This window comes from Symphalangus syndactylus, chromosome 21 (assembly GCF_028878055.3).
Source record: "Symphalangus syndactylus isolate Jambi chromosome 21, NHGRI_mSymSyn1-v2.1_pri, whole genome shotgun sequence".
Classification (NCBI taxonomy): domain Eukaryota; kingdom Metazoa; phylum Chordata; class Mammalia; order Primates; family Hylobatidae; genus Symphalangus; species Symphalangus syndactylus.
The window spans coordinates 43,587,906-43,600,444 of NC_072443.2; the positions used below are offsets into that span (position 1 = coordinate 43,587,906).

At 40.1% G+C, this 12,539-nt stretch overlaps 1 protein-coding gene across 1 annotated transcript in view; it reads left to right on the top strand.

Moving 5' to 3' along the window:
• The window catches only part of CFAP91 (cilia and flagella associated protein 91), a 63,900-nt gene that overhangs the window by 16,026 nt on the left and 35,335 nt on the right, over positions 1–12,539 (top strand). The window contains exons 7-8 of the mRNA XM_055260245.2: positions 7,376–7,553; positions 12,363–12,520. Coding sequence (XP_055116220.2) covers positions 7,376–7,553; positions 12,363–12,520 — 336 coding nt within the window. The remainder of the gene's footprint in view (positions 1–7,375; positions 7,554–12,362; positions 12,521–12,539) is intronic.

Below are 12,539 nucleotides of genomic sequence, written 5' to 3' on the forward strand. Positions count from 1 at the left end.
ATAAGAAGAATATCTATCTCATAGGATATTGTAAGGATTAAGTAAATTTATTTATGTAATGTGTTCATATCTACAATCCAGCAATTTCACTCCTAAGTATACATCAAAAAATAAAAATGAGCACATTATTCTACTAACGGAAATGCACAGGTGTGTTCACCAAAAGACATATACAAGAAAACTCACAGCAGCATTATTCATGATAACTCCAAACTGAAAACAACCCAAATGTCCACCAACCATAGAAAGGATGAATAAAATATAGTCTATTCACATAATGGAATTCTATATAATATTGAGAATGAAGTACAACTACATGTGGTTACAAGGGAGATTGTAGATGTGTATATAATCGCATATATAATGTTGAACAAAACAGGATACAGAAGAGCGCCTACACTGTGATTTCATTTACATAAAACTTAAAACCAATCAAAACTAAATTAACGCATTAGGAATGAGAATGGTAGCTATCCTTGGGGCAGGTAGAGACTGGGAAGGGAGTATCGTGGGCATTCTAGTGTTCTGGTAATATTCTATTCCTTGATCTGGGTGCTGATTATATGGGATGTTTGTTTTTGTTTATGTATGCTATACATTCACGAAAAGTTTACATAAAGATAAGGGAAAAATAATGACAGTGAAAAAGGATGACACTGTAAGCACTGCGGGGATAAAATTAAGTGCTTATGATGTGTCAAGAACTGATCCAAGTGCTTTACATTTTAAACCTATTCAGTCTTCACATGTTAAATGAATAATAAAGTTGAAATAAATAGTTGATAATACAGATCTTTTAAAAGGCAAAAGAAATGGTCATTAGGGCCATAAGTAATTTTCTAATAAAGATTGATAGTACAGCCAAGCCTCTTGTAGGAAGTATCAAGAAAGAAGACAGAAGATGCAAACAGAGTATTGGGATTGAAAGGGCGACACAGTAACTACAGAATAAACAATTTAAGAAATACGAGAGTGCTATGAATATCTTTTGCCCTATATTTAAAACTTAGAAAGGCTGGGGGTGGTGGCTCACGCCTGTAGTCCCAGCACTTTGGGAGGCTGAGGCAGGCGGATCACTTGAGGTGGGGAGTTTGAGACCAGCCTGGCCAACATGGTGAAACCCCGTCTCTACTGAAAATACAAAAATTAGCCAAACGTGGTGGTGGGCGCCTATAATCCCAGCTACTCAGGAGGCTGAGGTTGCAGTGAGTAAGCCGAGATTGCGCCACTGCGCTCCAGCCTGGGTGACAGAGCGAGACTCCATCTCAAATAAATAAATTAAAAAAAAAGACTTAGGGGCCGGGCGTGGTGGCTCACGCCTGTAATCCCAGCGCTTTGGGAGGCTGAGGCAGGTGGATCACGAGGTCAGGAGATGGAGACCATCCTGGCTAACACGGTGAAACCCCGTATCTACTAAAAATACAAAAACAAACAAACAAAAAAATTAGCCGGCGTGGTGGCGGGCGCCTGTAGTCCCAGCTACTCAGGAGGCTGAGGCAGGAGAATGGCGTGAACCCGGGAGGCGCTGCTTGCAGTGAGCCGATATCACGCCACTGCACTCCAGCCTGGGCGACACAGCAAGACTCTGTCTCACAAAAAAAAAAAAAAAAAGAAAAGAAAAGAAAAGAAAACTTAGATAAATTATATAATTTTTAAAGAAAATATAAATTACCAAATTGGTTTTAAGAAGAAATCACAAACCTGAATAGAAAAGTAACTGTAGAAATTGACTTGGTAAAAAGAAAAAAAAATCCTTTTAAGAGCACCAGGCCTAAACGGTTTTACAGGTAAGTTTACCACACCTTTAAGGAACAAATAAGCTGTTTTATGCAACTTCTTTCAGGAAACACAGAATAAAAGTTAATTTATTCATTTTATGAGACCAGTATAGCCTTAATTTGAAAACTGAATAAGGACAGTACAGTTATTACTTAGTATTGGTAGCACATTGATTTTAGGACCCTCCAATCCTACCAAGATTTTTGGATGCACAAGTCTCTTATGTAAAACGGAATAGTATTTGCATATAACCTACACACATCCTCCCATATATTTAATCTCCAGATTACTTATAATTCCTAATGCAATGTAAATTCTACAGAAATAGTTATTATACTGTATTGTTTAGGGAATAATGACAAGAAAAAAGTTTGTACATGTTCAGAACAGACACAGTTTTTTAAAAAAATATTTTCAACCTGCAGCTGGTCAAATCCACAGATGTAGAACCATGGATATGAAGGGCCAACTATACTAGTAAGGAAACTTACAGGCCAATCTCACATATGAAGAAATATGCAAAAAAATTCTAAATAAGATACTAGCAATCTAATCTTGCTGTATTTTAAAAGAGTGACTTATAGCCAAATGGAGTTAATCAGAGAAATTCAAGTTTGTTGCAATACGAGAAAGCCATTCATGTAATTTATGTTTTAACCAAAAACATAGGAAAAATCCTCTGGATGCAGAAAAAAGTATTTTATAGCATGCAATGCTCATTTATGACATATACTCTGAATAAACTGGGAGCAGAAGGAAACTTTAGAGACTTAATAAGGAGTATCTACCACAGCCTGTAATAAACATCATACTAAAGGTGAAACTTCAGAAGCTTTACCTTAAAAGAAAAAGACATTGATAATGCTCATTATCACTACTATTTAACAATGTAGAGAAGATCTTAGCCCAGAGTTTATCAAGTCTGTCTATGATCTCTCCTTTCAGGAACATTTGGGAATATGAGTGGCATTTTTCTATGTAATAATCATAGGAAGTGCTTCTGGTATTTAGCTCATGGGACGGGGTATAGCTGATAGGCTGGCATGGATACTAAACATCCTGTACTGCTTGTGGGAGTTTCATACAAATAATTATCTGCCTGTTATGGCAATAGCACCCTGGTTGAGGAACACTGAGTCAGTGTAGCAAGATAAGAGAAAAATGGAGGCATGGCAATTAGAAGCAGCAAAACTATCCTTATTTGCACACGTGCTCACTTAGAAAATCAAATGATCGGAACTAAAAAGAGAGTTCAACAAGAAGTCAACATAGATCAGTCACTTTCCTGTATGAGAGCAATATACAATCAGAAAAATTGTTGAGGCCAGGTGCAGTGGCTCACACCTGTAATCCCAGCACTTTGGGAGGCCAAGGCAAGAGGATTGATTGAGGCCAGAAGTTTGAGACCAGCTTGGACAACATAGTGAGACCTCCATTTCTACGAAAGAAAAATTAGCTGAGTGTGGTGGTACACACCTGTGGTCCTAGCTACTCAGGAGGCTGATGCAGGATTGCTTGAGCCCAGGGGTTCAAGGTTACAGTGTACAGTGAACTATGATCTTGCCACTGTACTCCCACCTGGGCAACAGAGTGCGGCCCTGTCTCTAAAAAAAAAAAAAGGAAGAAGAAGATGAAAGAAAGAAAAAGAAAAGAAAAATTATTTACCTGAGGTCATGAGTTCAAGACCAGCCTGGCCAACATGGTGAAACCCCATCTCTACTAAAAATACAGAGAAATTAGCTGGGTGTGGTGGCATATGCCTGTAGCCCCAGCTACTTGGGAGGCTGAGGCAGGATAATCACTTGAACCCAGGAGGAGGAGGTTTCAGTGAGCCAAGATTGCACCACTGAACTCCAGTCTAGGTGACAGAGCAAGACTCTGCCAAAAAAAAAATATATTGAAAAAAATCACATTCATTTATTTGTTTTAGAGATGGAGTCTCACTCTGTTGCCCAGGCTGAAGTGTAGTAATGTGATCATAGCCCACTGCAGCCTCAAACCCTATGGCCCAAGTGATCCTCTCACCCCATCCTCCCAAGTAGCTGGGACCACAAGTCCACACCACCATGCCACGCTAATTAAAAAATATATATTTTTTTGTGGAGATGGAGTTTCATTATGTTGCCCAGGCTGGTCTCCAATTCTTGGACCTAGAAATTCTCCTGTCTCGGCTTCCAAAAGTGCTGGGATTACAGGTGAGCCACCGCACTTGGCTGAAAAAGATTACATGCACAATAGCAATGAATAACAAAGTGCCTAGGGAATCACTTAATAAAAACGTGCAAGGGATTTATGGTGAAAAGTATAAATTATTCTTTAAGCACATAAACAAAGATTTGATGAAAAGAGAGAGCATATTTATCAATGGGAAACTCATGCTTGAATAGATAAGACTTCTCCCTCAAATAATTTATACCTTCAAGTAGTTCTAATCCGGATTCCCACTCTCAATATAACTACGCCTGGGTAAACTAGCACTTTTCAACTTCTCTTCCCAGAAATTATACAAAAGCAAAAACAACAATACTCCCACAAACTCCATTTTCAGTAAAACTAAAAATATATGTAATTCATGAACCACTAAATATTTGTAAGGACTGCAAAAAGCAGCTGAGATTGGGCAGATGCAATGTGGGAGGAAGTGAAGCATGCACCATGGGAGAGGAACCATCAGGGGATCTCAGAAGGCAGGGGCAAAAATATACTTCTGAGGGTAAATTAAGCAATATCCAGAATTAAAAATGATCGTATTTTGTGATGTAGCTGCTAGACTCTAGCATTTCTACTTCTAAGAATCCTAGAGAAGCTCACATATGGTACAATGAGACCAGTACAAGGATGTTTGTTGCAACATTATGTATGATCAAAAAATTAAAAGCAATCTAAATGTCATTTGAGAAGATAGATAGCTTAAATTGTAATAAAGCCTTACAGTGGAAGAAGGAAACTAGATCTGTGTATATCAGCACAGCTAGGCTTCCAAAACAAAGATGAGTAAAAAAAGCAAGTTGCAGAATGAATAGCTATAGTACAATACCATATATGTAAATATTAAATGTTTATCAGCACTGTGTCTTGCTTCTATAGAATTCATTTTTGGTTCATATTTGCATTTACTAGACAGGAAGTATAGTATAGTGCACAAAAATACAAGGTTCAGACTGCCATGTGCAAGTTACTTAGCCTTTTAGCCCTTCAGTATCTTTATTTGTAAAACAGGCATAATTATGTTTATGTGATAGGGATTTGTTGAAGATTAAATGCATTAGAAAAGTGCTTGGCATAATAAAAGTGCTTAAATAGCCAGGCGCGGTGGCTCATGCCTGTAATCCCAACACTTTGGGAGGCTGAAGCGGGCAGATCACCTGAGGTCATGAGTTTGAGATCACCCTGGCCAACATGGTGAAACCCTGTCTCTACTAAAAATACAAAAAAAAATGAGCTGGGGGTGGTGGCAGGTGCCTGTAATCCCAGCTACTAGGGAGGCCAAGACAGGAGAATCGCTTGAACCTGGGAGGCAGAGGTTACAGTGAGCCGAGATCACGCCATTGCACTCCAGCCTGGGTGACAAGAGCGAGACTTCATCTCAAAAAAAAAAAAAAAAAAAAGTGCTTGGCGTAATAAAAATGCTTAAGTAATTAATGTTAGGTTTTATTATTATTATAATTCATTGACACATACATTTGTATATAAAATGTTAAGATTGAATAGAAAATCACAAATTCCTTTTTGTGTTTACTTTGGGAAATGAGAGAAGGGAATGGGGCTCAATGTGGTAGTTAAAAGGTACATCGGCTTTATTTATAAGGTTTCAATTTTTTATTAAAAAATGTGAAGTATATATGACAAAATGTGTACAGTTGTTAAGTCTGCGTATTTATGGTATGATTTTCATAGTTATTTTTTAATTACTAAAGAAAATGCCACACAAGACCCACAAAATAATATGTAGATACATATATATACATATATACACATACATATATATGGTATTTTGTATACAGATTTATTTACTTCTTTATACATCTATAAAAGTAAAAAGATGAGCTGGTAGTATTACTCCTCACTAAATGCATCATTGTGACTGCCTCTGGGAAGGTGATCAGAATGAGGAAACAGAGTACAGAATTTTAGCCTTCTCTATAATACCCTAATTTTATTTTATTTTATTTTATTTTTTATTTAGTTTTTGAGATGGAGTTTCGCTCTGTCACCCAGGCTGGAGTGCAGTGGAGTGATCTTGGCTCACTGCAACCTCCGCCTCCCAGGTTCAAGCGATTCTTCTGCCTCAGCCTCCCGAGTAGCTGGGACTACAGGCGCCCACCACCACGCCTGGCTAACAATACCCTAATATTAAAAACAAGAGACAGTGAATTCATATATTACTTATTTGCTTTTTAAAAGCATAAACATTACAAAATATCTGAAATAAGACAAAAATCTTAGGCATGCCCTACTGTACGTGGTAGAAATATGACTTATTACTTATTTCCTTGGATTTTTCTGTATAGTTATATTTTTAAATGAAAATAAAACAAAGGTTGGCTTATCGTGGTTCAGTGATCAAACAGGAAACTTGTTCCAGCCTCCCTTTCCTTTACCTGCTTTTGCAAGGCCACATTTAGAGGTGCTAGGCACCTAAGCGTGCTGGCATCCTCAAAACTTGATCCAGGGAGGCATACGTTGGTTTAGGTCTCAGCCAGTGTCTCAGAGCTGGTCAGGAGACATATCCAGTGGCCATATCCTCCTGCCTGACCTACAGGTATTGTGTCTTTGAATGCTTAAAGTTGGAGGTGAGAGATAGCCCTAAATTTTACATTCACTGTGGGGACAAAACCCAAAGATGGTGAATTCTCAGCTAGTGATTAGTGTCTTCATTTTCTGTTATTTTTTAAAAAAGTATTTGGCCAAGTGGCTTACACCTGTAATCCCAACACTTTGGGAGGCTGAGGCGGAAGAATTGCTTGAAACCAGGAGTTTGAGACCAGCCTGGGCAACATGGTGAAACCTTGTCTCTACAAAAAAATAAAAATAAATTAGCCAGGTGTGGTGGCACATGCCAGTAGTCCCAGCTACTTGGGAGGCTGAGGTGGGGGGATCATTTGTGCCCGGGAGGTCAAGGCCACAGTGAGCTGTAATCACACCTCTGTACTCCAGCCTGGGCAACAGAGTGAGACCTTGACTCACAAAAAAGAAAAAAAAGTATATATTTTTCACTTTTATCCAACAAATTCACTACCCCATATTTTTCCCACCTCAGGGCTCTGAAAATATCTTGTATTTCAGTATATAAATTTGTTTATTACAGAGCATTCCAAGGTGTGATTATTCAGTAGTCACTTAATATTCTTCAAATGCATTCCAGCATCTTACATGCAACTAAAATGTCTTATGGCTCAATTATTAGCAAGAGGCAGTGGGGCACAGATAACACAAGCTGTGAGGCACATCTAGAGGCTGTTCCCTAATGTCACGTTATCCTGTCATGGCCCTTGAATTTAGAGAAGAGGAAAGGAACTGACAGGGAGTTAATTATATACTGGGGGGTGCGTGGGTCGGCCCACTTGTTCCTAAGCTGTGCTGCTTCATCCTGCAGGTCGGGGTCTCCCAGCAGGACAAGCTGAGGTGGAGATGATAGAAAGAGCCCGCGAGAAGCGTGCTTGGGAAGCCACTCTCCCCGCTCTGAGCGACACCTCCCAGTTTGAGAAGAGGAGGAAGATGATGAATGAAATGGAGAGGAAGGAGTGGGCCTTCAGAGAGCAGGAGATTGAAAAGTAGGTTCTCTACCACCCAGACAACTGTTCCTGCACTGGTGGGAATAATGTTAATACTTTATTATCTGCAAAGCATTCTCCCAAATGTATGGGTTGAAAAGCAATCCTCAACCTATAGAGATAGGAAATTGGGCATCCGGTTCTTTCAGGAGCAGTCATATGCTTCTGATGTGGTCCAGAAGCTCTGTATAATTTTCTCTCCAATAACATAAAAATGTAGAATGCCCTCTGTGTGTTTGAAGAAGCTCAGTATGGAACCCAGGTTTGAACAACTCCTGAAGGGCATCTCTGATTCTTCTTTTCCCTTTTCTCTTTAGTATCCATCTTAACTGTCACAGAATCCCACTAATTTCTGCAAAGCACCTTTCAAACTGTCCCTTCATGTTCATTCCCAGTGCCACTGTCCCAGTGCCTGGGCTTTCTTCATACCCCTTCAAACAGCCTTGGCACTAGTCCTAGCTCTTACTCACCCCCCACCCCCACCCAAGACACTGGGTTCACAGTCAGGATACCTTGCATTCTAGCTAGAGCTGATGGGGCATTTCCTAGTTAAAAGACAAATTATGGAATTCTTCCATTAAGAGAGGAGTATATAACAATATACATAAATAACAATATGCTGAGGTACTTGTGGTTGGGTTTTCAATTATTTTAACTGATATATTTTCAGTAATGGAGTTGTTGCTCATGTGGAAATGATAAGAGATTATGAGAACCAAAAAATTATAACTCTCTAGCAAGAACAAAGGAAGGGCATTTGCTGAGTTTGTCCTTTGTGCTAGGCTGTGCTGACGCACTTTATTGCTCATAGCAATGCTACCAAGGACCCTTACACACAAGAGAGGGAGCCAGAGAGTTAGAGTCTCAGCTTGGTGCTAAATTTGGAACATGTTAAATTTTTTGCAACACCTTCAGATTAAGCCTGAATCCAGGCTTTGTGATGTTTTGATAAAAGCTTGCAATTTAATAAAAAAATAGTGTTTGGGGCAAAGTAGGTGTCAAATACCCAATCCTGTTGGCAGAAATTTAAATTTATTATTGTACTTTGGAAAAATATGTCTTTTCAAAAGGCATTAAAACTATTAAAAATGTATCTGACAGGTGCTGGAGAGGACATGGAGAAATAGCAACACTTTTACACTGTTGGTGGGACTGTAAACTAGTTCAACCATTGTGGAAGTCAGTGTGGCAATTCCTCAGGGATCTAGAACTAGAAATACCATTTGACCCAGCCATCCCATTACTGGGTATATACCCAAAGGATTATAAATCATGCTGCTATAAAGACACATGCACACGTATGTTTATAGCGGCACTATTCACAATAGCAAAGACTTGGAACCAACCTAAATGTCCAAAAACGATAGTCTGGATTAAGAAAATGTGGCACATATACACCATGGAATACTATGCAGCCATAAAAAATGATGAGTTCATATCCTTTGTAGGGACATGGATGAAACTGGAAACCATCATTCTCAGCAAACTATCACAAGGACAAAAAACCAAACACCGCATGTTCTCACCCATAGGTGGGAATTGAACAATGAGAACACGTGGACACAGGAAGGGGAACATCACACACTGGGGACTGTTGTGGGGTGGGGGGAGGGGAGAGGGACAGCATTAGGAGATATACCTAATGCTAAATGACAAGTTAATGGGTGCAGCACACCAACATGGCACATGTATATATATGTAACAAACCTGCATGTTGTGCACATGTACCCTAAAACTTAAAGTATAATAATAATAAAATTAAAAAAAAAAGAAAAAATATATATGGAATTCATCACCAGCAGAACAAAAGGAAAAGAAGAGTGTCCTTTAAGCAAAAGGAAAATAATCAAAAAAAGAAACTTAGAGATATAGGGAAAAAAATATACAGCAAGGGTAAAGGAAATGTATGGGTAAATATAAGCAAATATTGACATTATAAAATGAAGGTATGCATGTGTTTTACAGAAGAATGGGAAAAAATGTTAGTCTATTAATTGAAAGGGGAATAAATAGAGTTAAAGTGTAAAAAAAAAAAATGTGTCTGGCCAGAGCGAAGGCATCACCTGAGAAAGTGAGTACATTTGTTAAACTGAGGGCAATTTTAATACATGTATTTTGAGTCCCTTTTACATGCTAGACTGTGTGCTGTGAGTTGGGAAAATAGGGATGAATAGAAAACTGCTCTTCCTGACCGAGCTCCTTATGGTCCACTGGGGCAGGGGGAGCAGGGAAGGTGGACAAGGATGGGACAAAAGATCTTAGACCAACCCCTCTCAGGCTGTGTCTATCAGGTGATGTGCTGTTCTGTACAAAAAGTGCTTGGTGGAACCCAGGTGAAAGAACAGTTAGTTCTATTTAAGGTGGGTGATTTTAGAAAGAAAACTTACTAAGAGGAGGTAGCTTCTGAGCTGGGTTTTGAAGCATAGGTAAGAAGCCATCAGGCAGATAGTAATATCAGAAGCTATCAGGTAGACCAATACTTGAGAGGTGTTGGTCTGAGATTTTTTGCACCATCTCCTTGCCCATCTTCCTGCCCCTTCCTGCCCCAGTGAACTATAAGGAGCTCTGTCAATAATATTGGATTGATGATGATAATGATGATGATGATGATGATGATGATTAGTGGACTATAAGGAGCTCTGTCAATATCAGATGATAATTGAACGGTAAGGAGCTCTGTCAATAATAATATGATAATGACGATGATGATGATGATGAGTGGACTATAAGGAGTTCTGTCAATGATATCAGATGGAGAAGAAGAAGATATCTATAGAGCATGGAACACTTATAGAGGGCTTACTATGTGCCAGATGATGTTCTAAGCATATAGATCTCAAAGTGTGGTCCACAGACCAGCAGCATCAACATTACCTTGGAACTTGGTAGCAATGCAGGTGATCAGGCCCCATCCCAGGACCTACTGAATCAGGGGTTGGGGCCCAGCAATCTGTATCAGAACCTGCCCTCCAGATTATGCTGCACTCTTAAATTTGAGACTATCGTTAGAGCACTTTGTGTATACATTAACTCACTTAATGCTCATAACAACTTCATGAAGAGGGTACTATTATTATCTCCACTTTACCATTGAAGAGATTGAGGTCAGTGGTGACATGGAAAATTGAACCTAGCATTTCTAACTCTAGAGAGAAAGGTGACTGGGGTGTGTGGCTTAGTTTTAAAAATGCCTACCTCTCCATACTCATTTGTCACTACACTCTCGCCCCTCTCAAGTGCATTCACTCTGAGAAGCCCTGCCAGTGTGACATCTTGGTGTCCCTCCAGTCCTTTTGAGTTGAACATTCAGCTTCCCCTGCTGAGGCCCTGCTTTTCCTTTGTCAATGTGGCAAATCCCAATCCTGAGTTAACAGCTCCTCTAAGGAAGGCTTCCCCACCTGTTCCCTCCTTTCCCCCTGCCCTATCCTTTCTTCTTCCACAAAGAGTTTTCACTCTTCTAGCCTGGTATGTATCTCCTTGTGCGGGAAATGTCGGTTCTTATGCCTATTCCAACAGAATAGTGCTTGTTGAGAGAAGGTGTTTTATCTTGTACATCATTGTTCCTGCCTTGCATATGGTGGGCACTTAATAAATATTTGACAAATGAGTAAGTGAATAAATTCAGGTATGAATTTCTAAGCAGGAGTAAAATGTATGTTCAAATCTCTGTTTTAGGAAGGAAAACCTTGACAGCTGGGTGGAGCAAAGATTGGAAGGAGGACAGACTAGCAGCTAGGAGTCCAAGTTAGGAGTGAGATGACCAGGCATGAGCTAGGGAATACAAGAAGCATTTCCGAGGAGAGATCCTTAGCAGCAGGAAGAAGGTGTAAGAGAGACAGACTTCTGGGGGAACAAATGAGTAGGGTTTTGTTTTGTTTTTTTTTTAATTGTCAAGGGGCAACTGGAGATTCAAATAGATGGAAATTCTGGTTCAGAAATATCTAAGCTGGGCTGGACGTGGTGGCTCACGCCTGTAATCCCAGCACTTTGGGAGGCCGAGGTGGGATCACTTGAGGCCAGGGATTCGAGACCAGCCTGGCCAATGTAGTGAGACTCCATCTCTATTAAAACTACAAAAATTAGCCAGGTGTGGTGGTGGGTGCCTGTAGTCCCAGCTACTCGGGAGGCTGAGGCATGAAAACCGCTTGAACCCAGGAGGCAGAGGCTGCAGTGAGCTTAGATCAGGCTACTGCACTCCAGCCTGGGCAACAGAGCGAGACTCTGTCTCAAAAAAAGAAAAAAAAGAAAGAAAAAAGAAATATCTAAGCTGGAGGTACAGATAATAAAGTCATCTGTGCATTGTGGGATGCACATGAGCAAGGTAGCCCAAGGAGAACAAGTTGATGGTAGGGGGAAAGGAAACAAAGGTTTGTTGAGTACCTATTATATGCCAGGAACTGGCATTTTCACCTCACTCCTTAGGATAGCATGCCAGAACTGCATTTCCTCTTCACTCCCCCTATTATGTAACCCTCCAGGAATACCACTCAACCTGGCACTGTGCACAAACTTCTTACTGTTCCTTTAGGCCCATCTGCCTAGAGAGCCCTTCTTTTACCCCATCTGCCTGGCATACTCTTCTTCATCCTTGAGAACTACACCCATATATATTCCTATTATATAGAGAGTCTCTATTGAGTTGCCTCCCCCACGCCCTCAATTCATCTGTCGTACTTTTGCCAGAGTGGTCTTTTGACAATACATGAATAGGATGCCAGCCCACAGAGAAGAGCCTGTCTGTGGCAGCTGTTCCCGTGCCCTCTGTTTGAGATGCCATATGCTTCTTTATGTTTTGTAATTTACTTGAAGACTGCAGGAGATTCGCCTGGAAGTTCTAAAAGAGCTGTTGAGGAAGCGTGAAGAGAATAAGAATGAAGTGAATATGAAGCACTTGAATGCCCAGTGGTCTAAACTGCAGGAGGCAAAAGAGGCAAAAATGGCAAAAATTCAGCGCACACATGTATCAAGTAATGGTGTAGTATGAAC